The sequence below is a fragment of the Talaromyces proteolyticus genome (assembly GCF_021365285.1).
Source record: "Talaromyces proteolyticus strain PMI_201 chromosome Unknown BGW36scaffold_2, whole genome shotgun sequence".
NCBI classification, from domain to species: domain Eukaryota; kingdom Fungi; phylum Ascomycota; class Eurotiomycetes; order Eurotiales; family Trichocomaceae; genus Talaromyces; species Talaromyces proteolyticus.
Window position 1 is genome coordinate 675169 of NW_025764278.1, and position 27602 is coordinate 702770.

The following is a 27602-nucleotide window of genomic DNA, read 5'->3' on the forward strand; positions in this document are numbered from 1 at the left end:
AAATTTTTACTCTTCCTCTTCCGGAGTGAAAATTTTAATGTTTGTAAAACTCAAAAATGCAAAAAATCACCACATCTTTGTTGTTCCCTCCCGAGTCTTCCCAGCCACATGGGAAAGGAGAGGGGGAGGGGCGCAGAATATATATATATATAAAGCAGTCGGGTTTGAGCAGGAAGAACCCGATTTTTGCTGTTTGTCGTTGAACCCCTACGGATAAGTACAATTGCTATATAGCTTCGGTTAATAATGCTCATCTTTACAAGAGCTAAGAAAGAGTTGGGTTTCAATAATCACTTGATGGTTTATTCAACAACCTAGTCAAACCCATTTAATTCGGAGACAATCCACGCTTCTTAACCTTGACACCCAAGTCACGCTGTTGGAAAAACCAAAAGTTCTCAACTCGAAATCGGGAGCGATCAAGTAACTGAAACTGTTGGTTTCAAACAGAATACTTAGTTGAATTTTGTGAGAAATATGATCCCAGTATTATACTTACCTCATAATTCAATAGGAGAGCAGGGACTAGCTTTTTCATTTCCAACATAGCGACATGTTTCCCTAGACAGATGCGTCTTCCTGCTCCGAACTGGTTGTATACTGTCAATATATTTTATTGCACATAAATATCTATAAACGAAATTGATGAAGAAAATGACTGACTGTGAGAACACTCTGCTCTAGCTTTTTCCGTTGCTGCTCATCTTTGCCGAGCCATCTATCGGGATTCCATTCATTGGCATCCTCGCCAAAAGTCGGTTCGTGTCGATTAGTTACGTATGGATTCATACCGACAATGGTTCCTTCTGGAAGGTAAACGCTTTCTGTTCCGATAGTAACACCGCCAGATGGAACGACTCGTTCAAATGGCAAGCAGAATGGTGGATGTAACCGGACTGCTTCATTGATGCAAGCATCTAAGTAGGGCAGCTCACTCACCTCCTCCCATTTGGGAAATGGACGTGTCAGAATGTGCTTTTGCTCTCTTTCGACTAATTCGGCGTACAGCCGGTCCATAGTGTCTGGGTGAGTCAGAAGATTATACCAAATGGTGCACAGAACGACTGCCGTTGAATCAGACCCGGCAAAAACATTGGAAAAAGTCCACGCAGTAGTTGCCCTAATTTTAAATCAATGTATACGTTTATACGTCTAATTGAATTCTCACTTACCATGGCGGAATGCATGGGTTTCCTTTTTGTAGCTCCAAAAACCGAGATAGCATGTCCCGATCAGTAAGATGTTGTTTTGAGAAATCCTCGGCATTGTCTCTTTCTCGCTCTTCTATGAAGTCGCGCACCAATTTCAAGATCAAAAACCCCCTAGTACCTCTGAAAATATTTGTCCAAGAGCTTTTATTCCAGAGCTCATCAAACCACGGAATCTGGGTCATCTGTATGGAAATTAGATATCTCCATCAAAGGCCATATAAACAACTACATTTTGTGTGTATGCAACTTACTGGAGCTGCAGCTTTCATATAATTCCAAATAGAATCAAGCATATTGTTAACATCCTTTCCTTCTTCTAGAAATCCATACCGTTTTGATAGAGTCAGTGTGCCCATTACATCAAATGCGAAGTATTTTAACCAAGCAGCCAAATCACATGTATCCTGCGATTCAGTAAAACGAGCGTTGAGCTGTTCAAACATGACGTGAAGAACTCGTTCAACAAAGGGCTCAAGAGTCAGGACATTTGTTAAGGAGAATAATGGTGCAACAGGGCTTTTAATCTTTTTGTGTAGTGCTTCGTCCCTGGTGTTGAATATTGCCGGCAGCGACTTGCCCTTGCCAGTATAAGGCATCAGGGTCCGATAGAACTCGCCCTAGGCTTGTCAATAAGATTTTTCTTCGTGTTATTTCCTATATTTCTTCTTTTCCACAAATTCTTCCTTTTTGTTTTATGCTAAGCTATGGGTATAGAGCATACCTTGGGAAAACCTGGTCTCATTGGATAAATAGTTGAAATTGCACCCGGATGCGCAACAGCCACCATGTTTGGCCCAAATCGTACAACATCGCCATATCTTCGATGAGCATCATGATGGATCTCGTGTGATCGCCCTGACTTTACCCAACTCACTCGTTGCAAATTTGTTAGCCTTGCAAATAACGGCCCAGGGATATGGGCAAGTCGCCAGTAGGTAAATACATGTCGCCAGACAACATATACGACGAGCAAGCCAATTGTGCTGACGATGACACTTTGCGGCATATACATTATCCAGCAATTTGGTTTTAGAAGTTACTGTTTGAGATATGATGGCAGAGTCTATCTTTAACGCAATTACGTACTTATGCTGGCGGGTGATTTTCTTCAGGCATGCCTAGATAAAGCTGATTATGGTTGGTGCGTAAAATATGTTTCTTGCTGGAGACTCTTTATCATATGACGAGGATTCCACATATATACGTATTCCTCTACGTAGCATTCGGCTTGATATATAATACACCATAGATGTACAATAATGTACAACGTTGAGCCTATCCTTCGTTTTATTTCATGCTAGTACCTATAGGTAATGCACACGCCACTGAATTATCCAGTGGTGTACAGCCATGTCATTTTTGTTTTTTTAAATTATGCATATGTAGTCTTACGTACATGGTGGCCGACGTTACATATGTAAGTCAATCGGGCCTCCCGGATGTCTGCGACCGAGAGCTTACGTACAGTTATATATGTATCCTGGAATCCTCGAAAAACCCTCGGGGCGGGCACAATAAACAGTGAAATTATATCTTAAAAAAGTTGAAATAGGTGGACAACCTGAGCAATTTCATCACGGTCAGATGGTTTTCATAAAGCAATCCAGGCTTGAAAGTATTTCTTTGGGTACTGGGTACCTGTAATTACAGCCATCGTCGATCAAAACGATTGTCCTGTATTATACCGTATTAGGAGCACCGCTATTATAGTTCGTAAGGCGTCCAAGCTACCTCACAACCTTGTCGTTATAGTCTCCTTGGCGATTCTGGAGATTATAATTGGACCGAGTCGTTGGTGTTGTTAGACCTATTGGGGAATTGATGATTGTCTATCATTATCAACTCAAGGGCATACTGCAACCATTTGAATTTCCTCGTCCTAAACTCCTACTTCAATTTATTAGCAAGGGGAATACGACCAGCAGGAGACTAGTGTAGTAAAATTATATAATATCAATTAATACGTGGCCTAATTTCCACATTTCCCAGGGTATTCAGAACAGTTTCATTACAACACTGGAACAAGCTTCAATTATAAACAGCTACTAATGGGCCCAGGTGGTCCCGCTAGCTCCTATAAGGCCCCTGAATCGCCCTGCGTATATAAGCGACTTGGGGTGAGGAATTCGTTTGTGCATTGTAGCGCTAGGTACCGGTTCGGGGCAGGCAACAGGGGGAATTAGGGGCTTAGGCCTCCATAAGGCCCCTAGTGCCCACTGAAACGAGACCTTCATAGATTAAAACTGGGTAAAGTCGTTAAAATTGATAATAATAATAATAATAATAAATAGTCTCGCTTATACCCTTGAATTACCCAGCGAAATCTTAGGGTGATAACGGAGTGATTACTAAAGTCTGAGCAGATTGGCGATATGGTGCACATGCCAGCTGGGCCAGAATGCTTCATAAACGAATGAACTGAGTGACTAGTATGGTGATTAAGCATTTCTCCGTATAAGCTCCCATGGTTTTTTTCTATTTTGTTGATAAGGGTGGCGTAGAGTTTCATGTATAATGCCATACCGAATACAGATGTCTTCTAAAAAAAATGAAGAAAATATTATGCAAAGTAGACACATGCGATGCCATGCCAATTGTGAAATATAGAAGTTGAGTATGAAAAAGAGAGCTTTAGAGGGAGAGAAGCTGTCAATATATTCGAGTTTTGGTTAAACACACTAATTACCTGAAATAATATCTGCAGCAATCTTCTCCGCCAGCGCATACACAGTCGACATGGGATGTCCCGGGGGGAGGATTGGAAATGAAGATGTGTCGACAACGCGCAGATTTTGTACACCGTACACCTTGGCAGTAGGATCAATGACGGCCATGGAATCATTTGCTGACCCCATCTTGCACGTAGATGACGCGTGGAAAAGCAAGCTGAAACTTGAGCTTATATAATCTAGGATTTGATTGTCGGTCTGGTATTGCGATCCAGGATAAACTTCCTGTCCGTCGACGACTGGGGCCATGGCATTGCTGTTGAATACCTGTCGGACGCGGCGGAATGCGGCAATAGCAACTTCACGATCCGTCTCTGTGCCGAGAAAGTTTGGATTGATGAGGGGTGCGTCGGACATGTCACTAGAACTGATGCTAATGTTGCCTCTGGATGTAGGTGCCACTAGTCCAATCGCTAGCGTCGCGTACTGGCTACCATCAGCTGGGGAACCTTCAACCAGGTTTTTGGCATTTCCGAAATATGCCGCCACTGCGAGATATTCAACCTCGGGCCAGTCGGCGGGGAATTCTGCCAAAGACTTCAATGTATTGTTGCTAAAGCTCGAACGGAGTGATTGTGGAATTTTTTCGAATCCAAGGAAATCTCCACCGGGGCTAGAGAGAGGACCTCCATGCTTGCTGTAGAACTTATCGACAGCTTCATAATAGCTGGACAGGCCAGGAGCAAGAGAAGAGGCAGTAGAGACCTTGACTCGGTAAGATGGACCGAACAGTAGCTGATCGATCATGTTCTGGCCTACTCCGGGAGAATCTTTAACGACGGGTATGTCGTACTGTTTTAATGTGGCCGCAGGACCAACACCAGAAACCATCAGAAGTTGCGGTGACTGGAAAACGCCGGCGGATACGATGACTTCTTTTTTCGCACTGAGTACATATTCGGCCCCGGAAGTGTCCACAAGAACACCTATGGCCTTGGTGCCGTCAAAGAGAACCTTCTTGGCCAGAGTCTCTGGGTAAACGACGAGATTAGTCCGGCCCGATTCAAGTACAGGGCGCAAAAATGCGGCTTCACTGCTGGCACGCTCGCCATTCTCGCTGTTGATGGTAGTAACATCCCATGAAGAGCCTATAAGATTGCCGCTCGTGAAGGCTTTAATAGGCCTAATACCAAGCTCCTGGAACGCGTTTCTGATCCAAGTAGAAAACGCTTGAGCATAGTTTGGGAATGAAACATTTAGGGGTCCTCCGATATTTAAGGTAGACTGATCGTATTCTGGTGTGGCATTGCTGAATCGCTGGCCCCGTCTAGGTGGCTGGAAATTCAAGCTTTTCTTGTACCATTTCAACATATTTTCAAACGTGTAGCTTTGATCTCCCACTTTATCAGCCCAAACCTGCATCGATTCCGTCGTGGGACGCTGATAAGCCATGTAGTTACGAGCAGTGCAACCACCTAACGTTTTGCCACGAGCATAGTGTGCCACGGCACCACCAAGACCAGCCTGTGGAGTAGTGTGAAATCCCCAGTCGACAAGAGGATTGACATCGCTTAGACTGGTACCCGTCCAATAGACATCGTTAGCGGGAATCTGGCTTGTATTGCCAGTGCTGATTTCGTAGAAGCTGCCTGCCTCGATGACAGCGACCTGAGTCTTGCCATCCTGTGCAAGGCGGTAGGCGAGAGGCAGACCGGCATTGCCGCCACCGACGACAATGTAGTCGAAGGTGCGATTGTAAGTAGGAATACCGAAGTTGGATCCAAGTAGCTCGGGAGCACGTTTGTGGTGACGCTGATATTCGGAAGATGCCGCTGCTGATGATGATGGGAGCGCAACAGCATACGAAGCCAGAGCCGCTAAGACTTCTAGTGACAGAGGAAGGCGCATTTTCATTTATTGTCTATTGAAATGGCATATAAAATAAGGAAAGTTCGAGGAAGGAAAAAAAATGAGGAGAGAAAGAGATAATGCTTGTGAAGCAAAAGAGGGACTGGTAGTCTAGGTTTTTAACGTTTCTCAATTTCACATTGAGCCCACGAGGCAACCCCGTTGAGTGCTTGCTTTCCCACTCGAAGGATCCGCTTAGCGTAAATTAAGTGGTCTCTCACGTTGTTTCCCCTTTCTAGTACGATTCTAGATCTAGGGAATGTGTCGAATTACAGTGAAGGGCAATGCGAACAGAGATATGGAGCAAAGTACTACTAAGTAATTAACTAGAAAACCCAACATAAACTAGAGCTTTATTGGGCAGATAGTTCTTGCGTATTTAAACTAATGGTAGTGAACGATTCAATATCCTTGTCTATATTTTATGTAATCTTGTGTTATTAGACTAGTTGATTATTTGGAGTTAAATTAGTATGGTTATGTCAATCCTGTTTTTGGGCTATGGCTGGGCTGGCGTGTATCAGAGCGCCATAAGGCCGGTTACTACTGCTAGTACGAGCAGGATTTGTGCAATCTCCAGTAAAAAGCGATCGTGGTCACAGGCAGGAGTCCCACGGGCAGTGCCGTCCGCAGGTTGCCACGCGCCTTAGATAGTCCTTAATAATAATATCCCATTGTATGGACAATATGATGTTAGCCACAGAGTAGTATTCGCTTGGATTCGATCCAACTGGGAGTAATAGGTGGTCAATACCGTGGACTATGTTATTTTTCTTAAATCACAGCCCTTGCAGTCCAAGAAGTAATATCTAGTTTGTGATGGTACATAGCATGTACGAAGTAGATGCAAAATAATTAATCTTATAGTTCATTATCAGGGTTCGCTGACCCTCGGTTCTGTTACTGATTCTGATATGATTCCGGAATCCGTATAGTACAGATAATACAATTAATACAATTTTGAATGTCCGTTTCAATCTACATAGGTAGACATGACTGTAGAGTGCCCGAGCAGCTTGCACTAAAATGCGAGAGACCATTATAGAAAATTCAACCGTGAAACATTTTCTTCAGGCTATACCTGTTCCTGCTGCACAAAGTATTCCTGTTTGACCTGAATGCCATTATGGGGTGGCCCGTAGGTCGAGTTCTTACTAACAGCAACATGGGCAGAAGCAGTAATATCGTCATCTGTAACCCTAGATTCGACAATATTAGCCGCGAAGCTGTTCAGCTGTATCTCATCGCTACTACGCTGTCGTCGGTACCCGGCGTTATTATATCCATATGTTGAATTCTTTTTAGTGGTGGTGGTGGCGCTTTTGAGACTGGTCTCTGTTTTCTGGCCGCTGCCACCAAGCCATCGCGGTATTCTCTTGACGAAAGGACCGTATGTGACGAGAGAGCAACAGAGCAAACCGGTTACTGGCTCTGCTGCAGACCATAAACCGAGGTCTACAAAGCTGTCTGTGAATCATTACCAGGTTAGCACCTGAAACACATAGAATAGAAAAAAAGTAGAGACGATACTTACAAGTCAAGTCATTACCAGTAGAAAATATTACTTTCAACCGGACTATACTGATAATGGTGACTAAAAATCCCAAAAGGAACACCACCGTCACGCCAACCTTTTGGCCACGATTGAGTTTGAGGGCCCATATATGTTTCAGTGGCAGCGCTAGGATGATGACATCAAAGAAGATGGTGGGAGCTGCCTGGGCTACAAATACAGTGTTCATATTGATACACTGCGTTGCTTGCTGCTGTGCTGTTCCTTCCCACGCGATCTCGACTGGATGACAACGAAAGATGAGCAAAAACTCAGTGGCAATCATCCAGGCGACAATGGCAGCACTAAGAATGTAACTCGCTGTTCGAATTGTATTGAGGACTGAGAAGACTCGGATGTAGAAGGCTAACAGAGAGAGTTTGAAGAATGCTAGTCCCAGGTTGTAAAAAAGTAGCAAGATGTAAAAATTCTTTCCGTACTCCATTAGGGTCTCGGCCGATAGTGTGTCTACATGTTTGCCAAAGCCATATTTAACCTGGACAAAATCAAATATCATTGATAGAAGTGCGAAAGGCTGCATATAAGGACAATCTCATTAGCATTTTTGTAACCTTTGGTTCCTGCTAGTATATTTCATTGTATGAATACCTACCAGTCCGATAAGACAGAACCAGTCATCCCACCATAACTTCAATCGCACCAAATAACGGGCATATAATCGCAACCCAGTTGCGACGAGAGATATGATGATAAGAAGGACACAGACGCCGATAACAACTGGCGCGCGATCTTGGTTGCGATCGCCTTCTTCCTCAGCCGCCATTACCGATAAATAAGTAACATCAATCCACGGTTGAGTTAATGATGAATGAGAAACTAAACGACAAATAAGATAGAAATAGAAAATAATGTGAAGTGAAAAGATAAGTTCCGGATTGAAAGGAAAGCCCTATTCTTTTTAGGTAAATTGACCGAAATAGCCCCAATGACTGGAAATTGGGAATAGCCTCAGATGTCATAAGCCCATCAACTGATGAGTAAATGAATAGGCAGATAATAGATAGACAGTATCAAAGTAACCTGACCATATGACTATCCCCTACAACTGGTTCGCATATTGTTTGAGGATGCCTCACGCCATTGTCGGCCTTAAAATGGGAGTATTCAGTAGGACACAATCCCTAATTCCTGTCATTCTAATTCCTCAACGTCCCTGCAAGATAATACGGTATTCCTCAAAATTAGATGTGTCAGCTAGAGAGCTAGTTGGACACACACCTCGAGGAGGTGGACTCATGGTTTTCAGAGTACATCGTCACCTGCAAATGTACTGCAGGGGCCGAATTTTAATCAACGACTGCCAAATCCCCAAGTCAATAAAACACCACTATGCAGCATTATGCACTATTTCATGCAGGTTACCTGAAGTCGTAGCAGGGTTGAATTAGCGTGGGAGGTCCCATGATGGCCATGCGACATTTTCACAAGCGTGGTTGGTCTATGTGATAATTAAATACAGATGCGTAATGCCCTAATCTGACTGTGACCGGCGTATGTAATGTCTGGTATCGTACCGGAATGTGGTGGCCCCATGCAGCATTGTTGACTCAGCCCGGACATTATTCGGTGATAAAACCAGCACGTCAAGTGCAGATCATACAAAGAACAATTGGTATTGACAGCTGGACGCGAACCAAAATTTGAGGCTGGCTGCCTGCAGACATAAAATGGCGGGATAGAAAATACAAAGGTAGATGGGCTGCGCGATCCATCCCAACATGGAGCATTAACATTTACATAGTCGTTGTTATCAATTGATTTTGCCATCATTCTTACTCAGTGTTTGATCTCTCGAGAAACAAAGAGGCACAAGGATGGAGCAAAGTTACGACTACGTGATCTGCGGTGGTGGGCTCGTCGGTTGCGTCCTGGCTTCACGCCTGTCGCATGCCGGACACAGCGTCGTGCTCCTCGAAGCCGGTCCTGAGAACTACAGCGAACAGGTCATGAGCCCCATTGCGGCTCCTCGGTTGCTCGGGTCCCCCTTACAGTACAACCTGCTCACCACCAACCAGCCGAGATTTGCAGACCGTGCCGTGCATAACCATGTCGGCAGGTTACTCTCTGGGTCCAGCGCAGTCAACTACGGGCTCTGGACTCGCGGTCATTCCTTCGACTACGATACATGGGCATCGGCGGTTGGGAATGAGCGATGGAGTTACAAGAATATGCTGCCGTATTTTAAAAAGTCGGAAACCCATTATGACCCAGAAGCTAGTTCAGACTTACATGGCTTTTCTGGACCAATTGCAACAACGGCCGGTGCTCGCATATACCCGCTGCGAGAGACTTTCAGAGCGGCTTTTTCGTCTGTTGGTGTTCAGTATAATCCGGACACGAACAGTGGCAACCCCTTTGGGTTTGGCAAATTTACCGAAAATTGGAAAAACGCCCAGCGGCAGCCGGCAGGTAAGGCATATGACTTAGCTCGTGCCACCGTTATCACCCAGAGCACTGTTGCATCTGTCACCTTCGAAGGAGACAATCATATTGCAACTGGAGTCACATTAACCAACGGAGTTGAGTACAAGGCCAAAAAGGAAGTAATACTTACTTGTGGTGCACTAAAGACACCACAGCTTCTTATGCTCTCAGGAATCGGCCCGGAGAAGCATTTGTCTCAACATGGCATTAAGACTATTGCCAATCTACCCGTCGGGGAAAATTTCCATGACCATATCTCTGCAGCTCTTTTTTGGAAAGTGAAGCACCCGGAGAAAGGAGTCACTGTGGGCTCACCCCTGTTCAACAAACCTGAGTTCGTTCACGGTAACCCTATGGAATGGATTGCAACTATCTCGACACCTCGAGAAGAACTGATCAAGGCAGCCAGTGTAGATAAGATAGACCACGCAGATCCATATCTAAAGGAACCCCGCGGTAATGCCGAAATATTTGTAGCTTATGCGCCTATCGCAGGTGATAGCTCTCGCCCACCGGATGGCACACTGATTTCGACCCCTGTCGTGCTTCTTTTGCCTACAAGTCGTGGTAGCCTAACCTTGGCTGATACCAACCCACTATCAGATCCAGTTCTAGACGGAAACTATCTTGCAACGGAAACTGATCGTGCAGCGATGCGTGCTGGAGTCCGACTTGCATTGCGCCTAATGGAGACGGACCCTGCTAGAGAGGTCATTGAGTCAGAGAATCCTCCAGAGGGCTGCCCTTCGTTGAGCAGCGTTTCAAGTGATGCTGAAATCGATCGACGTATTAGTGTAGCCGCAAATAGTTTCTACCAGAATGCCGGCACTGCGGCCATGGGCACAGTTGTTGATAGTGAGTGTCGTGTCAAGGGTGTCAAAAATCTCCGAGTGTGTGACGCGAGCGTGTTGCCGCTTCCTATTGCTGGGCACTACCAGGCTCCAATGTATGCTTTTGCTGAATCGGTTGCTGATTTACTCTTATATTAGTCGTATCTTTCTTTCGTTAACACTGATAGGCTGCATAGTACAGTTGATAGATGGAATTAGCAAGTAGCCAAGTTCAAATAACTATGAATATCTCAGTTTCCCTGAGTATATGTATTTTTAGTATTTCAATATATTTTATCTACATGTAGGAGCAACTTTAATATTTGCTTCTACAAGCTGACATGAATGCACATCAATTGATGCATTTAAACATGAACTAATCAGTGTTCGCACTGCCGTACAAAGTCTTTCGGGTTACGTATATACCTTCGGCGTTGCCGCCAACTGGGCTAGAAACCCGGTGGCAACAATAAATCATTCGACATTTGATTACATATGGTACTGATCGGTAGCTCGTACGACGTTGACTTTGAATCGAAGCTCCATAACGTCCATGACATAGTTGCTTGCATTAAAAATATGCATGGGTCTTGATTGAAAGATCAAGGAGTAAGGAAAAATAAACCGCTGACTTGTGAACCTGATAAGCTATCTCACGATCCTTAAGCGTTTCATATGCATCCTTATATGGAAAGGTTATATCAGTAATACTACAGTAGCCACGTACCATCACATTGATTGCTCATTAGGTTGCCCACATCAGGATTTGCATCCTTACTAGTAACAACACTTCACAAGCAACTATGAACGAAATATAATCCTATCTTGGCATAGCAGATCCGCAGGCAGCGTTAGCACCTCAAATATTACATTCGGAGGCAATACCTAACGATACAGGCCCCATAAATCGCTACTTTGTTTGCATACGTACGTTAATACTGGGCCATGTATTTGGGATGACACCCACAGAGCGGTCAAGGCGCCCAAGTGAGAAAGTCAGAGCGTCTCAACTGCCGATCTCTCTTGGGTGGTGTACTAAAGACAATACCGACTGATTAGGACGAATAGACTTTTGGGACAATAGTCAGTTTGATATTCCCTTCCATTTGACCTAAATCCTCATGAGTAATGTTGATTTCCTACTAGTGATTAAGTTATTCCACACTTAGAGATATATATAGTGAATAAAAAGGTTGATACACCCGGATTACCAATTCAAGTCCTCCAGCAAGTAATAGTGCTAATTTGCTCGTCGGGTATAAATTGATTGACCTTTGACTGGTTTAAGTGCCGGTTCTGGTCTTAGGTGGTCTTCTTGTACTTTGTATATGGCATGGTCTATCGCCAGCAACAGATGAATATGGATTCTGTGTTTTCGCCTTCACTTGTCATCTTTGGACCGCAGACAACCACATGGCCATCCCAAAAATGCCTCTCTCTTCTACGATCTGACCTTCTCAATGAACCTACCTTGGCTCGTTTCGCAGATGCCGTGAGGAATTTACCAAGCCTGTGGTCTTTAATAGCAGAAGTCGAACCTCGTTTACTAAGTGGGAAGACACAAGGGCTGCAGGCTTTTGTGGAATTACAAACATGGCTTAACACTGGCGTTCTTGAGTGCAAATTAGAGAGCATTCCATCGAATGCCTTGCAGTCCCCATTGACTGTCATTCTTCATGTCGTGCACTATATCAAATGCGTGATACAAAGATCAATGTGCCAGCCACGCAGCACGGATGACGACTTACCAGAGAAATTTGGCCTCCAAGGTATGTGTACGGGTTTTCTGACTGCGATTGCTGCATCTTTATCAGATAATGCAGTTGATTTTAGCGAATACGCCTCAGTAGCGTTACGTTTGGCCGCCTGCCTTGGTGTTTTCGTTGATCTCAACGGTGGTCGAGATGATCCGAATGAGACGATGCAAGCAGTTGTCGTGCAGTGGAAAACAGACCTTCAAAGGTTATGGCTTCTTCAGACCATGGCCAATTATCCCAAAGTGCGATCCCTTTTCTTTCCAGTGTCTTTTCCCCTAAAGATCACAAAATAATTTGTTGTAGGCATATACATCGGTGTTAAAGGATAGTACAACCTTGACAATAGTGGTCCCCCAGATGTCTGTCCCGTCGATAAGACAGACACTTTTATCCGAGGGCATACATGTTACCCCTCTTAGCCTCGCAGGTCGCTATCATCACTCATCAAACGCCGATGCAGTACGAAAGATAATACAGCTTGCCCATTCGAGACCCATTGAATTTCAGTTTCCCAGCACGACAAGGTTGATGCGACCACTACGAGCAAATTACGACGCCCAAATCATTGATGGTGGCCGACAAGACCTGATACTGCATGAAATGGCAATCAAGTCACTTCTAATGGAACAGGTTGATTGGCATACACTTATGAATGCTACCCTGACGGATGGAGACGCGGAGCGCTTTCCATCCATTCTGGTGGTAGGGCTTACAAACTGTCTACCACAAGAAGTACTGCACAGAGAGGGCGGTTTGGATATTCAGTTCTCAGAGGAAGTTCGCAAACTACAGACAAGTCCACCACTTAACTCAGGGCTAACGCCCCCGCAACTAAACCAGGAAAATTCTATTGCAATTGTGGGCATGGCTGGCCGCTTTCCCGGGGCTGATACATTAGAGGAATTCTGGACCCTGTTGCAACAAGCAAAGTCAACACTCTCCGAACTTCCTGCAAATCGATTCAAATCAGATGTGTTGCGTCGTTCTGTAACAGGAACTCGCTTCTGGGGCAATTTCATTAATGATATAGATTCGTTTGACCGTCAATTCTTCAAGATTTCCTCGCGAGAGGCAACGTCCATGGACCCACAGCAGCGACTAGTACTTCAAGTCGCTGTCGAGGCGATGCTATCGGCTGAGTATTTCAGTCAACGGAATAATCCCAGTACAGACTTTGGATGCTATCTTGGGGTGGGATCTGTGGACTATCATGATAACATATACTCCCATCAACCGACCGCATATTCGGCCGTAGGATCCTTGAGGGCATTCCTAAGTGGAAGGGTCGCACATTATTTTGGATGGACTGGTCCATCAATTACCTACGATACAGCCTGTTCGTCATCTATGGTGGCAATTCATTCTGCTTGTAAAGCACTCTTGGCAGGCGAGTGTAGTGGAGCGCTTGCTGGGGGAGTGAATATCATCACTAGTCCAGCCCTGTATCAGGACCTTGGAGCAGCGTCATTTTTGAGCCCAACCGGGGCCTCAAAGGCTTTTGATTCTGCTGCGGATGGATACTGTCGTGGGGAGGGCTGCGGTCTTGTTGTACTCAAGAAACTCTCCGATGCATTGGCCACGTCAGACCCAATTCTCGGCGTCATTGCCGGCTCCGCAATCAACCAGAGCGAGAACTGTGTCTCAATAACGGTTCCTCATTCTGGCTCTCAAAGTACTCTTTATCGTAAAGTTCTGGCTCAATCAAATTTGCAACCCTCAGATATCACCTATGTTGAGGCCCACGGCACAGGAACCCCCGTAGGCGACCCGATCGAATGGCAAAGCATTCGTGCTGTTTTTGGTGGACCTCAGCGTGAAATTAATAGCGGAAAGAGCGAAATGAAAAGGGCATTACATGTCGGCTCTGTCAAAGGAAACATTGGCCATCTAGAAGCCGCCTCAGGCGTTGCGGCACTCATCAAGTCCGTCTTGATGATCCAAAAAGGCGAAATCCCAAAGCAAGCCAGCTTTGTCTCGATTAACCCCGAATTCCTGCTTCGGACTTAGACCATATGGCCATCGCCAACAAGACAGTTCCATGGAATATGGGTTTTCGTGGTATTTGTGTCAACAACTACGGAGCGTCGGGGACAAATGGAGCCCTTATTGTGTGTGAAACACCTGCTTCACCACCACCATCATCCGCAATATCCACAATTTCGTCCCCAAGGAAACATATTGTTTCTATTGCTGCTCATTCCCGTCGGAGCTTTCAAACATACTGCTCTTTGCTGCTTCGACAAACACTTTCTGCTAGCCAACAAATGTTCAATCTAGCTGACTACGCTTTCAATCTCTCACACAAACAGAACCTCAGTGCTAAATTCCGGAGAACCGCCGCTATAGAGTCCATAGAAGAGCTTCGCTCTTTACTTGACGATTGGCAGGACGATAAGGGAGATAATGAGGATGATCAGCAGTTCCCAGCACAATCATCGGGTCAGGTAAAGCCAATAGTCTTATGTTTCGGCGGACAGTCGAGTAGTATTATGGGCTTGAATAAGGAAATATATGAGACCATAACACTTTTCCGTTTCTATCTTGATGAGGTTAACACTCTCTTGAGCGAACAAGGTAGTGTTACCATTTATCCTCATATATTCAGCAAAGACCCTATTTCCGATCCGGTGACTTTGCATTGTTCCTTATTTGCCCTCCAGTACGCTTGCGCTATGTCATGGATCAATTCTGGAGTGACGATTAGAACTATCATCGGACATAGCTTCGGTCAGATTACAGCGCTCTGTATTTCTGGGGTGCTCTCATTATATGACTCCGTGAGATATGTTTCTGGTCGTGCATCTCTTTTCGTAAATAAATGGAACTCGGAAACAGGCACAATGATAACCGCAAGAGCAACAGATATTGACGGAATGTTACCGGCACTTTTGGCAACAATCTTGCCAGAGACGCTCGAGGTAGCATGTTATAACAGTTCCTCCGACCTTGTTCTAGCTGGCTCAACTTCGGCCGCTAGGAAATTCAAAACTGCTGCGGCAGGGATCTCAAATATTGAAGTGAAGGAGCTAAATACTGATCGAGCATTCCATTCAAGTCTCATGGATGACATACTACCTGATCTGAGGAGACTTGCCGCTAGTTTGACTTTTAGGAATCCCAAAATCAATATTGAGACTTGCACTCAGGGCAGTAGCTGGACTAGCTTTACTGCCGACAACTTGGTTGCACATTCCCGCCAGCCGGTCTATTTCAGGGATGCTGTACAAAGGGTTAAACAGCGTCTAGGGGTTTCTTGTATCTGGCTTGAAGCAGGCTCTAGGTCTTCCATTATACAATTGGCTGCGAAATGTGTCATGGAAGACTCACAAGGGTCAATATTTCTGCCCGTGGATCTCTCAAATAACGATCGGCCGCTGGATTCGCTGTTAAATACCACCCTCCGACTTTGCGGTATTGGCGGCTATCCCCGAATACAACACTGGTTGTATCATCACCGACAGCGATCTCACTACAAACAGATTAACCTACCACCTTATCAGTTTGATATGTCGCGGTATTGGCTGGAGTACAAAGACTCCATTGAAGAAAATACTTATCCAAGTGACAAAGCAACTAGCACCGGCAATGAAAGTCATAGACCGCTTCAATTCATCGGATATGCTACTAGCAGCAAGGATACTGCAGTCTTTGCGGTTAATACAAGGTGTTTGGACATTCAGACGACTATAAGCGGACATGCGGTCATGGGAAATGGTCTCTGTCCAGCATCTCTGTACATAGAGCTTGCCGCTCAATCGGTTTATCACCTCTCCAGCCATGATGACAAGCATCATGTAGCCCAAGCCGCTACAAATTCTACTCTTCTTTTACCCCAAGTGACGGAATTGCGAATTCTTGCTCCCTTGGGTCTGGATACCTCAAATTCAATTCATATCGAACTTTCGCGTTCTACTGATATTGGTGGTCGAGGCTGGAGTTTTACTTTGACCAGTAATCACATGTCTTCTCCCAAAACGAGTACTTGCCACGCATCAGGGATAATACGTATCCAAGACATAGACGATGTGCATCTCTCCGCCGACCGCAGTGCACTCGAGCGTTTTGTGGGTAATAATCGTTGCCTAAGGCTGCTCGATGATCGCCTGGCAGAATCCATGCAAGGTTCGCTTATATACCGGGTATTTGACAGGGTGGTCAACTACAAAAGCTACTACCAGGGTATCCAGCGGCTTTCGTCGAAGGGCGCTGAGGTTGCGGGTGTTGTTTCTATGCCCGAAGCATCTGTCTCTCTCCTAGCTGATAACACTTGTGAACCATTTCTCATGGACAACTTTCTTCAAGTGGCAGGTTTACACGTCAACTGCCTTAGAGATACTCCTCGAAACGATGTCTACATCTGTACTTTTATCAAAGAAATGCATATGTATGAGTCACTGACACCGCTAGACGTAACCAAAGAACTTCCCTCTTGGAATGTGTATGGATACACAAAGGAACTTGACGATATAAAAAGGAATCTCGAAAGCGACATTCTGGTCTTCAATGGGGTCACTAAGTCACTAGCAGTGGCACTTTTGGGTGTCAGATTCTCAAGGGTGAATATGATTTCATTGGGAAAGACTCTGTCTTTTATTAATTCGACGGCGGGAGTTGCTCCATCTACAACTTCAAACGCGCCTGTAATATCCCGCTCTTTGGAAAACCTAGATAGTGAGGAACTATTAGATTCCACCTTAGCGACACAAATTCGAAAAGGGCAAGAAGACATTCCATGCCCTGAAAATGTGACTACGCTGTCTTTACTTCATACGCAGTTGAAGGAGCTTCTCAGCAGTTTTACAGACATCCCTACGAAGGAAATTGACGATAGCACAACTTTAGAAGCCCTTGGAATTGACTCACTCATGGAAACAGAATTTTTATCAGAAATACGGAGTGCCTTCTGCATAGCGGTGCCCGCCGATGAGCTTCGGGGCATATCAGTAGCGGGTCTACTAAGCCTCCTGGACTCTGAAAAGCCTCCCTCTTCAAATTCAACAAGATGTTCGGTTCCTTCGTCGGATGTTTCTACTCAGGGCACTCAGTTTTCAACGGTCTCTACATCCTCTCTGGTCCAGAAAAGAGATACATCAAAAAACGTGTCTTTCCACACAGAGAACGTTCAAAGCAACTTTTCCACTTTGGTGAATTCGCATGATCTTCTACAGCCAGCTATTGAAAAAGAGGCTAGGAAAGGACCAACTTTTTTCGATGATATCCACGAAGTTTTCTCAACGATCAAAAGTGGAATAGGCATTGGCACTGGATTTTCGGGGTTTTACACCAACGTTCATCCGAGACAGCTGAACTTGGTCACAGCTTATATCGTGGAAGCTTTTGATATACTTCGCTGCCCTCTTACCACAATTTCTGAAGGCGAAGCAGTAAGGGCTATTCCTCATATCCACAAATACGAAAAGCTAGTACGTCAACTATATCAAATTTTAGAGGCTGCTGGTATCATTTCTCGGGATGGCGGCAGTGTGTACAAACGAACTGGGTATTCTATCGACATTCCCTCGTCCGAAAACCTACTTAAGAATATCTTACAAGACTTCCCTCATTACTCAGATGAGCACAGGCTTCTTGCAATAACTGGACCTCGACTTGCAGATTGTCTGTGTGGGAAAGTGGACGCTATTAGTCTAATATTTGGTAGTCGAGAAAGCAAAGAGTTACTGGCAAATGTTTACCTCAACGCTCCGATGTTCGCGGCTGGCACACAGCTGCTTTGTAGTTTTTTAACTCGTCTATTGACGCTATCGCTACCCAAAATGAACGACAAGAGTGATAATTATAGAGGAAAACCACGAGAGGGTATACGGATACTGGAAATCGGTGCTGGTACTGGCGGGACGACGAGCAGGGTGATTCCAGCTCTTGCGGCTTGCAACATTCCCTTCCAGTACACATTCAGTGATATATCAGCTTCACTCGTTGCTACTGCAAAACAGAAATTTGCTTTCTGCAAGGAAATGACAAGATTTACTGTTATGGACATTGAGCAAGAGCCAAATCCGGAATTTATTGGCAAGTATGACATTGTCATGTCGACCAACTGTATTCATGCGACGAGAAACCTAACCGCCACGATGACGAACATTCGCAAGTTGCTTGTCCCCGGTGGCCTTCTTTGTTTGGTGGAGCTAACGCGAAATTTATTTTGGTTTGATTTGGTTTTTGGCTTACTAGAAGGCTGGTGGTTATTTGAAGATGGACGAACGCATGCTCTTGCTTCTGAGTTCATGTGGAGAGAATGTTTGATGGATGCAGGATATGGTCAGGTCAATTGGACGGGAGGTAATAACAAGGAATCAGAACTTCTACGCCTAATTATTGCTGTGAATCCAGCAAGCCCACGACAATCATTTTTCACGCAGCAGACATCTGTCCAACGTATAAATCAACAAAGCGAGCCGAATAGGCCTACGGTATCGCAGAGTTACAATTCTCATCGAAATGCCCTTCCTAAAACATCTCTGCCTGCCTCTATGCCCCCCAGACTACCTTTAAGCACTGAGAAGGGTGCAGTTGTTCTCTTGACTGGTGCAACAGGAAGTTTAGGAAGCCATGTGCTGCAAAATTTACTCAGCCGTACAGATGTCCGCCGTGTGGTTTGTCTTAATCGTCTAACCACTCAAGATGCTGTCTATCGACAGGCCGAAGCATTGAGAAATCGCAACATTGAAATAAGCCCTCAAAAATGGTCTAGAATTCAAGTACTAGAAACTAAAACCGAATTTCCAAAACTCGGTCTGGATGATATGGTTTACGGCGCCTTGTGCGATGATGTGACGCATATAGTTCACAATGCTTGGCCCATGAGTTTTCGACGACCACTCAAGTCGTTTGAACCGCAGTTCAAGGCTTTACAAAATCTTATCCAGCTTGCTCGTATAATTAGCAACAAGACAGAACGGCCTTCTATCACACCTCGACTTCTATTCATTTCCTCTATTGGAGTCGTGGGACAGCATTCTGCCATACAAAAGAATGAAAGTATACCGGAGGAATCTATTTTAAGTGATTCTTCGGGTCTGGCAATGGGCTACGCACAAGCAAAACTGGTTTGCGAAAAAATGATACAAGATGTCCATTTGGAGGAATCAGAGGCGGACAGGATCGAGGCAACATTTGCTCGCATTGGACAAATGACAGGATCTCGAATGAATGGGGTATGGAATCCTGAGGAGCATTTCCCGGCTCTACTTCGATCATCACAAACAGTCGGGGCGTTGCCTCGAATTGATGGAGTATGTAACTTTCCTCGTTTTTCCTAATCTGAGTTTTCTCATTGTTACCTCCATTAACATTATATTTTTTGTTCAGAGTGTTTCTTGGCTTCCAGTCGATATTGCAGCTGCAGTAGTTGGTGATCTGTTGCTGGACCCTCGACCACCTCATCTTGTTTACCATATTGAGAATCCTATTCGCCAGTCTTGGATTGAACTAGTAGACCAGTTCTCCAACCACCTTGACGTTCATACAACGATACCGTATAGCGACTGGTTAAACCGTGTACAAAGAATTCCAGACGCTAAGGAAACGAAAGATGGGGCATATAGTGCTAATCCTGCCAGGCGTCTCTTTGAATTTTTTGAGACCGATTTTATACGCATGGACTGCGGCGGCGTCATTTTAGACACGACTTTTACGCAGAATATCTCACGCACCCTACGAGAAGCTACAACTGTTAGTCCAGAAATAATAGCGCATTATATATCAAACTGGAAGCGCATGGGTTTTCTGAAGTGAAAAATAAACGGGTTAATTGTTGACTAATACCTAAGCAAATGAAATATTTTAAGGTAGCGCATATGTGTGCAGCAAATCAATTACGCATATATAATGTGCAGATTGAAAGGTTTACGTTTTCATTGTCTTTTCAAGTCTGGATACCACATCGACAGACATAATAGGCAATAGTGTTGCGCTCATCTAAAGATTATATAGTATACTCGACTCAGCGTGACTAATCGTGACTCTTGCAGGCGCTGTCTCGATTCGGCTGACGGGGAAGAGGCGGCGTCCCAATGCGCCTAGTGCTGATCGCCGGCTAGACCAAGTCCTGAGAAACCGATTGGCTGCGGCTCGTGCCATGGAGCCGCGGCCAACCATGACTGGCTCGACGATCTTCCTCCTTTTCCAGCTGACTCATACGCCTTTAAACGCGCCAAGGCAAGATCAATATTATAATCCAGCCATGTCTTTGGACGCTGTCTCTCCTTCCTCTCTAACTTGGAGCTCCATCACAATCGAGCAGTCTGATGATTGTGCTGCACAGAGATGACAGGTCTCAGTCTTCATATTAGCCCCTTGTTCGTCGCATCAGCGGGACTTGGTGTGACTGTCCTGCTCAACATTCGAGCCATCACCACCATCGCACAACGGTTGCTACATACGAAGCATGTAGAAGTTGTGCAATACGATACTTATGAAGATGAAGATGGTATCGCCACCGAGGAGACTGTCAATGAATACATAGCCTACACTCGGAAGCTGCTGTATGCGGTTGTGTTTCTGACTATTGCTGGATTTGGTCTTTCCCTGCCAATTGCGATCCTCAACACGTGTGGATCCTTCGGTGAGGATGACCTTTTAATTGAAAGCTGGCTTCAGGTTGCTAGCTGGGTAAGGGCGAACAGTGATCAGGAACAGAGAGAATGTTAACAGCTACTGTAGTCCACCCTTGGCTTCAATGCAGTGGCAATAACCGTGGAACCTTCACCAGTGAAAAAATATCAACTTGGTGCCTATGGATTTTTCGCCAGTTTTTTGGCATTCGTGGTACCATTTATTGAAATTTATTTTGCTCAAAAATTCGGAAAGAAACAATACTTTGACTTGACACATATCGTGTTGTTGACTGCGCACTCTGTTGTTGGATTGGTTCTTGGTCTTACCTATGTATCAATTCCACGTCGTCCACACGTTTTTTTCGACAATAAGCCAGTTGATCGACAGTATACAAGCCCTTTATCGCATATAATCACATTCGGGTGGGCAGACCATCTCCTTCGATTCGCCATTCAAAACCAGGGCCTCGAGATCGATAACTTGCATTATATTTGTAACTCTATGAGGTCGAAAAATTTGCACAGTTCTCTTGAGGCTACCAGAGGATCTTCTCCCTTGTGGAAGGTGCTATTAAAACTCTACTGGCCGGCACTTATTTTCCAACACGCGTTGACATTTACTGGTTCCTTTCTGCAGTTCGCTCCCCAGGTAGCTCTGTTTGGTTTACTTAAAGCTCTCGAGGATCGCGAAGCTGGTCAAGAAGTGAGATGGAAAATGTGGGCTTGGGCTATCGGACTTGGTATCCTTAAAATGATCTCCTCCACGATTGATTCTTATCTGTACTGGGTCGTCTACACAAAGCTCGCTATGCCGATACAAGAACAGCTCGCTGCAACTGTCTTTGCCAAGGCAATGCGGCGGAAAGATGCAAAGGGGCCCGAGAAAGCTGATACCAAATCTGATGGATCAGATTCAAAAGATCCACAGGTTGATGACCGGGCTAGCAACGCAGAATCGGACGATGACGACGACGATGACGATGACGACGATGAATCAGGATTAGGGAAAACTCGTCAAAGTATTATCAATCTCGCTGTGGTTGATGCGGAGTGTGTCTCGGATGCAGTACAATACAACCATTTATTACCCACATCCATATTGGAATTAGTCATCGCCTGTACATTTCTATTTCAGATTCTGGGTTGGAAAGCTACGTTATCTGGTCTCTCAGTAGCAGTCATCGTACTCCCTGTCAATATCTACACTGCGAAAAAATATGCTAATGCTCAGACCTCTCTGATGAAATATCGAGACCAGAAAGTAGCAGTTCTTACCGAAGTACTGCAAGGTATTCGCCAAATTAAATTCTCTGCTCTAGAATCGTCCTGGCAGAAGAAAGTTTCGGATGTTCGAGAATTGGAATTAGCTGCACAGTGGAAGGCACTTGTGTATGATATTGCCCTTTTGACCATTTGGCTGCTCGGTCCTATCATGCTCTCCGCTGTTTCACTCGCTGTCTATGCTACCATCAATGGCCAGCTTACTGCCTCCGTTGCTTTTACTGCAATGTCAATCTTTGAGACTCTGGAAGTTTCCTTTGCTGTACTTCCCGAATTGATATCGGATTTAATTGAGGCATGGGTAAGTTTGGGTCGGATCGACAAGCACTTGAACTCTCTTGAAAAGGTTCAAGTAACGATCCCATCTGACAGGATAGCATTTGAGAATGCAAGCGTCGCATGGCCAGTTGATGACGATGAAACGCCACTTGAAGAGCGATTTGTTCTGAAGAATCTCAATATCTGTTTTCCCAACAAGGGACTGAGTGTTATATCTGGAAAAACAGGGTCTGGGAAGAGTTTATTACTCGGTACAATCCTCGGTGAAGCTGATATTCTTGATGGCGTTGTCAGAGTCCCTCAACCTCCACCCCTCGAAGAACGATATGACAGCTTAGCGAACAGTAATAATTGGCTCATTGACTCATCGATAGCATATGTTGCACAGATACCATGGATTGAGAACGCCAGCCTTAAAGACAACATTTTATTTGGCCTTCCGTACGATGCTAATCGGTACCACAAGGTTATATCTGCTTGCGCATTAACAAAGGATCTCTCTATGCTTCCGGATAAAGACTTGACCGATATCGGCGCCAACGGTATCAATCTGAGTGGCGGTCAAAAATGGCGGGTTTCATTTGCTCGAGCTCTATATTCACGAGCTTCGATTCTGGTAATGGACGACATTTTCAGCGCAGTAGATGCACATACTGGACGACACCTTTTTGAGGAAGCTTTGACAGGGGAGCTTGGCCAGGATCGCACTCGTATTCTCGTTACCCATCATGTGGATCTATGCCTTTCACGAACAGATTACGCGGTTCTCCTGGAAGAGGATACTGTCCGTTGTGGGACAATCGAAGAGCTGCAGGGGTCGGATTCACTAACCTCTATTTTGCTTGGAGAACACCATTTAAAAGGGCCTGGAACTGAAAACACCAGTGGGAAGGACAATAATTCAACATCTGGAGCCTTTGGTAGGGTTGGAGAATTCTCGCACGTTGCCGAACCAAGTGCGGATCAGGGCGACCAAGAAACTGGTAGACAAACTATACCTAAGAAATTTATGGAGGATGAAACACGTGCAACAGGATCTATAAGACGGGAAGTCTATATAAGATATTTTACGACCGGAGGTAATATGTCTCTCTGGATGCTAGGCCTTGCAGTTACCATAGCTTACGAGGCGATTACGGTTGGAAGGGTAAGCAGCATACCGTCTCTTAATTCCTTCATGAACCATCTCTCTTGCTGATTACAATTAGTCGTGGTGGGTTAATATCTGGACTGCGGATGCAGAACAACCTTACGGAAATGAAAGTGTATCTGCCGTGCATCTGTCTCTTAATCAATTTCCAATGGCGTCAAATGGGACTACCAATCTTGCAGCCAGCGCACAGGACAATCTCCTCAAGTTCTACCTTGGAATATACGTCGGACTATCGCTCCTCGCATGTATCATCGGCTCACTTCGATACTTTTGCGTTCTCTACGCGTCACTTCGCACGTCTCGGAGTCTTTTCAATGAATTAACTTATGCTGTTCTCCGTGCACCGTTGAGGTGGCTTGATACAATTCCTGTTGGCCGCATCTTGAACCGATTTACCTCTGATTTTCACCTCCTTGACTCGAGATTAGGCTACAATATCAACTCCGTTGCAAATCAGGTGCTTGAGATTTGCGGTGTTATGATTGCCGGTGCGCTTGTTTCGCCCTGGTTGATTGTTTTTGCCATTGTTCTCTTCTTCACATGCCTTCATTTTGCTGGCCTATATCTGACTGGTGCCCGGGAGATTAACCGTCTTGAAAGCAATGCTAGAAGTCCGATACTGGAACAGTTTGGTTCTGCCCTTGCTGGTCTCGGAACCATACGTGCCTTCACAAAGAAGAATACATATATTCATCATATGTATGGCTTGATAGATCGCCACATGCAAGCTTGGTATCATCTATGGCTATTTAATTACTGGTTAACATTCCGCATGAACGCAGTAGGTGCCGTGTTCACTGGGACTAGCGCTTTGTTAGTTGTCATCATGAATGGTACCTCGGCATCCCTTGCAGGATTCGCGCTGAGCTTTGCGTTGAAATACACTGACATAATCGAATGGGCCCTTCGCCAATGCTCGGATCTAGAGTTGGAGATGAATGCTGCCGAGCGGGTTGTAGAATATTCAAATATTGTCATTGAGAATCAAGAGGGTCAGGATGTACCCGCTTCATGGCCTTCACAGGGAAACATCGAGGTCGAAAATTTAGTTGTCTCTTACGCACCAGATCTACCTCCTGTTCTACGAGGGCTCAACTTCCAAGTGGAGCAGAATCAAAGAGTCGGAGTTGTCGGGCGGACAGGTGCTGGGAAATCCTCTCTTACCCTGGCTTTATTCCGCTTCTTGGAAGCCCGCGAGGGCCGTATCGTCATTGATGGGATTGACGTATCGAAGATCAAACTATATGACCTACGCAGCCGATTGGCGATTATCCCTCAAGACCCCGTTCTTTTCTCCGGTACCGTTCGGTCTAATTTGGACCCATTTGGTGGAAATTCAAATGCCGAGCTGTATGATGCTTTGGAAAGAGTGCAACTGATTAACGGATCTGAGGACAACGCTTCACCAGGAACAATAACGCCTGGAAGTAGTAGCAGCGGAACGATTGTCAAGGACAATAATAACAACACTAACATTTTCAAATCCCTCAATTCACCCATTTCAGAGGGCGGCCTTAACCTTTCTCAAGGTCAACGCCAATTGCTTTGTCTTGCTCGTGCGATCGTATCGCGACCGAAGATTATGGTGCTAGATGAGGCTACATCTGCAGTCGATATGGCGACTGACGCCTTGATCCAGCGCTCCATAAGGTCGGAATTTGGCCGTAACGCGACTACACTTCTCGTCATTGCGCATCGACTTAGTACGATTGCCGATTTTGATAAAATCCTAGTTATGGATGCGGGATGTGCGGTGGAATTTGGAACTCCTAAGGAATTGATGGGAATTGAAGGAGGCGTATTTCGCTCATTGGTGGAAGAAAGCGGAGAAAGAAAGAATTTAGAGGAAATTATATTCGGATAGATGGGTAATATAGACTGTACAGCATACATGGATACTATCTGTTTCTGTATATGTAGGATATAGAGTGAATAATGTATATACTTAGGTTTCCTTTTTATCTAGACGCCTCTTTCCTTCTAATCTGACAATATTCGTGTTTCTCACACTTTAATTTCGTTTGTACGCATCTTGTTCAAACTTGCGATGAGGGATCGATTGGTAAGGTTATCATGGACCTGGAGATTTCAAATATGCATGCGAATTGTGGCTGTTCTTCACCATCCTTTCCTGGATTTTTTGATTCCGTAATCATTTATTCGACCTCCCGCATTCGCCTTAGCCGATAAAGCAGCGATGAGCAAAATTCTACTCGTGGTAGAAAATATCTTTTTATTAAATTTGCAAGGTCATCCTCAGAAAGAGGCTAGAGCTGAGGTTACTTCACCGTTCTGAAGTGGGTATCACACCGTCTTTATTAATCATTTAACGATGCCTCTTCAGTATCAATATTCCTTCTTTCGAATCCCGAAAGACGGAGATGTAGCCTCCTCGGTAGATAAATACAAAAATCTACGGCTGCAGGCTCTCTCAATTGCACCAGGCTCATTCTCATCAACCTACGAGATTGAATCCGCGCTTCCTAATACTGAGTGGAAAGCTCGTCTAACCGCCGACCAGAAAGAAACGTTTGCATGCAGCGCAACGCCTTTGCATAATGATGATCCGCGATCGGCCATATGGGTGGCCCAATTAACACTGCGTGGGCCGTTGACTAAGGAACAATTCTCTCTACCAGCAGAGACTGATCAGAGGATCCCCGAAGACGACCGAATGGAGGAGCGATGGCAAATGCTAAGTTTATTTACCCTTCCAGACCACCGTGGGCAGCGACTCGGACAGAAACTTTGTCAGGAGGCTTTGAGCTACCTCAAGTCGTATCGAACTACTCCGTCGAAAGTGAGGGTACGGCTGATGGTGAAGCCGGAAAATCATGTCACTGTGAAGCTGTATCAGAAACTCGGATTTCGTGAGATAGGAAAATGTACTTTGGTTGAAGCCTTGATTGCCAATGGGGATGCCGATCTCCTGCCAGAAGATAGAAGCGAGGAGAAATACACTCGCCGGAGTGGTTTGATCATGGTGTCGGAGATTTCTCGCTTGGAATAATGCAACATTTGAAGGAGGTGAAAAATCGGTTACTTTTCTACTTTGATCTGTGTGGTAGTGCGGGGAATATACATCTAACACGTGAAATGAAAGGTACAAATATTGAACTAGAGTTTTCTTTCAGATATCGTCCTACACCTCTATTCAATTCTGGTAAATTACAAGAGATACATATGATATTGAAGGCCATGTTTTGGGGGTCATGAACAACATCAGTGGCCGCAAAATCTAGAAGAGCATCTAGGCTACTACATGTAAACCCTATGGCAGAATTCTTGGCAGATTCTACATTGAAGTGTTGACACCTTCTGTGCTTTGGAAATATATAATAATCAATCATTCCCTCGGCGGCTAATATATCAATTGATTTTCTTGGCTTTGCGGAGATTGTGCAAAAGATGATCCTTTACATGTACTTTGAACAGTAGGGTTACAAAGGTTTGAATATACCACACAGGAGGATTGGGTATAGGCCTCCCCATATACGTACTAATAATGTTTGAACTTCTTGCATGTCAACTAGTGTATGGCAGACACCCAGCAAGTTTGAATTTGATCTGCCACATACTGATGTAAATGCACTTGCCACGACCTAATCGTAGATACAACCCTCGACTCTTTGCCTTGCATTGAGTTGGTCAATGCGACGTGTGGCATGTCCAAAGCCTTGAGTAAACCGGTCTTTTTCATCCTGAATATGGAGTGGTGAAATCCTAACGAAACGACCATATTGTTTACACCACAGTGACAGGCTTGGACCAATAGGACCACGGCCCGCACGCAGCGGCCCCACAACAGCTTATCATGCAGCATCGTCATCGTCGGCTTCACCAGTCGCCGTCACATCCAGAGGCAAACGTTGCCCTCGGCCACTGGTGATTCAGTCAGTAGACTGGCTGTTGCTCGTCTGAGTATTACTTCCGTCTCACTA

The 27602-nt window shown here is 45.0% G+C and overlaps 7 protein-coding genes across 7 annotated transcripts; 4 read left to right on the forward strand and 3 right to left on the reverse strand.

Moving 5' to 3' along the window:
- Window positions 1-328: 328 nt before the first annotated feature.
- Window positions 329-2217, reverse strand: BGW36DRAFT_287417 (cytochrome P450; the record flags this gene model as incomplete). The annotated part of the gene is made up of 6 exons (XM_046210509.1): window positions 329-433; window positions 500-589; window positions 664-1120; window positions 1173-1393; window positions 1463-1828; window positions 1933-2217. 6 exons carry the CDS (start codon window positions 2215-2217, stop codon window positions 329-331), a joined length of 1524 nt encoding a protein of 507 aa, XP_046076302.1.
- Window positions 2218-3889: 1672 nt separating this feature from the next.
- Window positions 3890-5814, reverse strand: BGW36DRAFT_443396 (glucose-methanol-choline oxidoreductase; the record flags this gene model as incomplete). Its single annotated transcript, XM_046221611.1, has 1 exon — window positions 3890-5814. Exon 1 carries the CDS (start codon window positions 5792-5794, stop codon window positions 3890-3892), a length of 1905 nt encoding a protein of 634 aa, XP_046076303.1. The 5' UTR covers window positions 5795-5814.
- Window positions 5815-6725: 911 nt separating this feature from the next.
- Window positions 6726-8124, reverse strand: BGW36DRAFT_443399 (uncharacterized protein; the record flags this gene model as incomplete). The annotated part of the gene is made up of 3 exons (XM_046221612.1): window positions 6726-7255; window positions 7323-7875; window positions 7954-8124. The coding sequence occupies 3 exons, from the start codon at window positions 8122-8124 to the stop codon at window positions 6864-6866; spliced, it is 1116 nt and encodes a 371-aa protein (XP_046076304.1). The 3' UTR covers window positions 6726-6863.
- Window positions 8125-9175: 1051 nt separating this feature from the next.
- On the forward strand, window positions 9176-10774 carry BGW36DRAFT_287485 (uncharacterized protein; the record flags this gene model as incomplete). Its single annotated transcript, XM_046210512.1, has 1 exon — window positions 9176-10774. The coding sequence occupies one exon, from the start codon at window positions 9176-9178 to the stop codon at window positions 10772-10774; it is 1599 nt and encodes a 532-aa protein (XP_046076305.1).
- Window positions 10775-11948: 1174 nt separating this feature from the next.
- BGW36DRAFT_354716 (uncharacterized protein) lies at window positions 11949-20127 on the forward strand (the record flags this gene model as incomplete). The annotated part of the gene is made up of 5 exons (XM_046213556.1): window positions 11949-12384; window positions 12430-12614; window positions 12676-14343; window positions 14403-19625; window positions 19702-20127. The coding sequence occupies 5 exons, from the start codon at window positions 11949-11951 to the stop codon at window positions 20125-20127; spliced, it is 7938 nt and encodes a 2645-aa protein (XP_046076306.1).
- Window positions 20128-20541: 414 nt separating this feature from the next.
- BGW36DRAFT_369100 (ABC bile acid transporter) lies at window positions 20542-25713 on the forward strand. The gene is made up of 3 exons (XM_046215082.1): window positions 20542-21003; window positions 21055-23655; window positions 23717-25713. The coding sequence occupies exons 1-3, from the start codon at window positions 20659-20661 to the stop codon at window positions 25523-25525; spliced, it is 4755 nt and encodes a 1584-aa protein (XP_046076307.1). The 5' UTR covers window positions 20542-20658; the 3' UTR covers window positions 25526-25713.
- Window positions 25713-26941, forward strand: BGW36DRAFT_369102 (uncharacterized protein). The gene has a single exon (XM_046215083.1). It carries the CDS (start codon window positions 25994-25996, stop codon window positions 26669-26671), a length of 678 nt encoding a protein of 225 aa, XP_046076308.1. The 5' UTR covers window positions 25713-25993; the 3' UTR covers window positions 26672-26941.
- The last annotated feature ends 661 nt before the right edge of the window (window positions 26942-27602 follow it).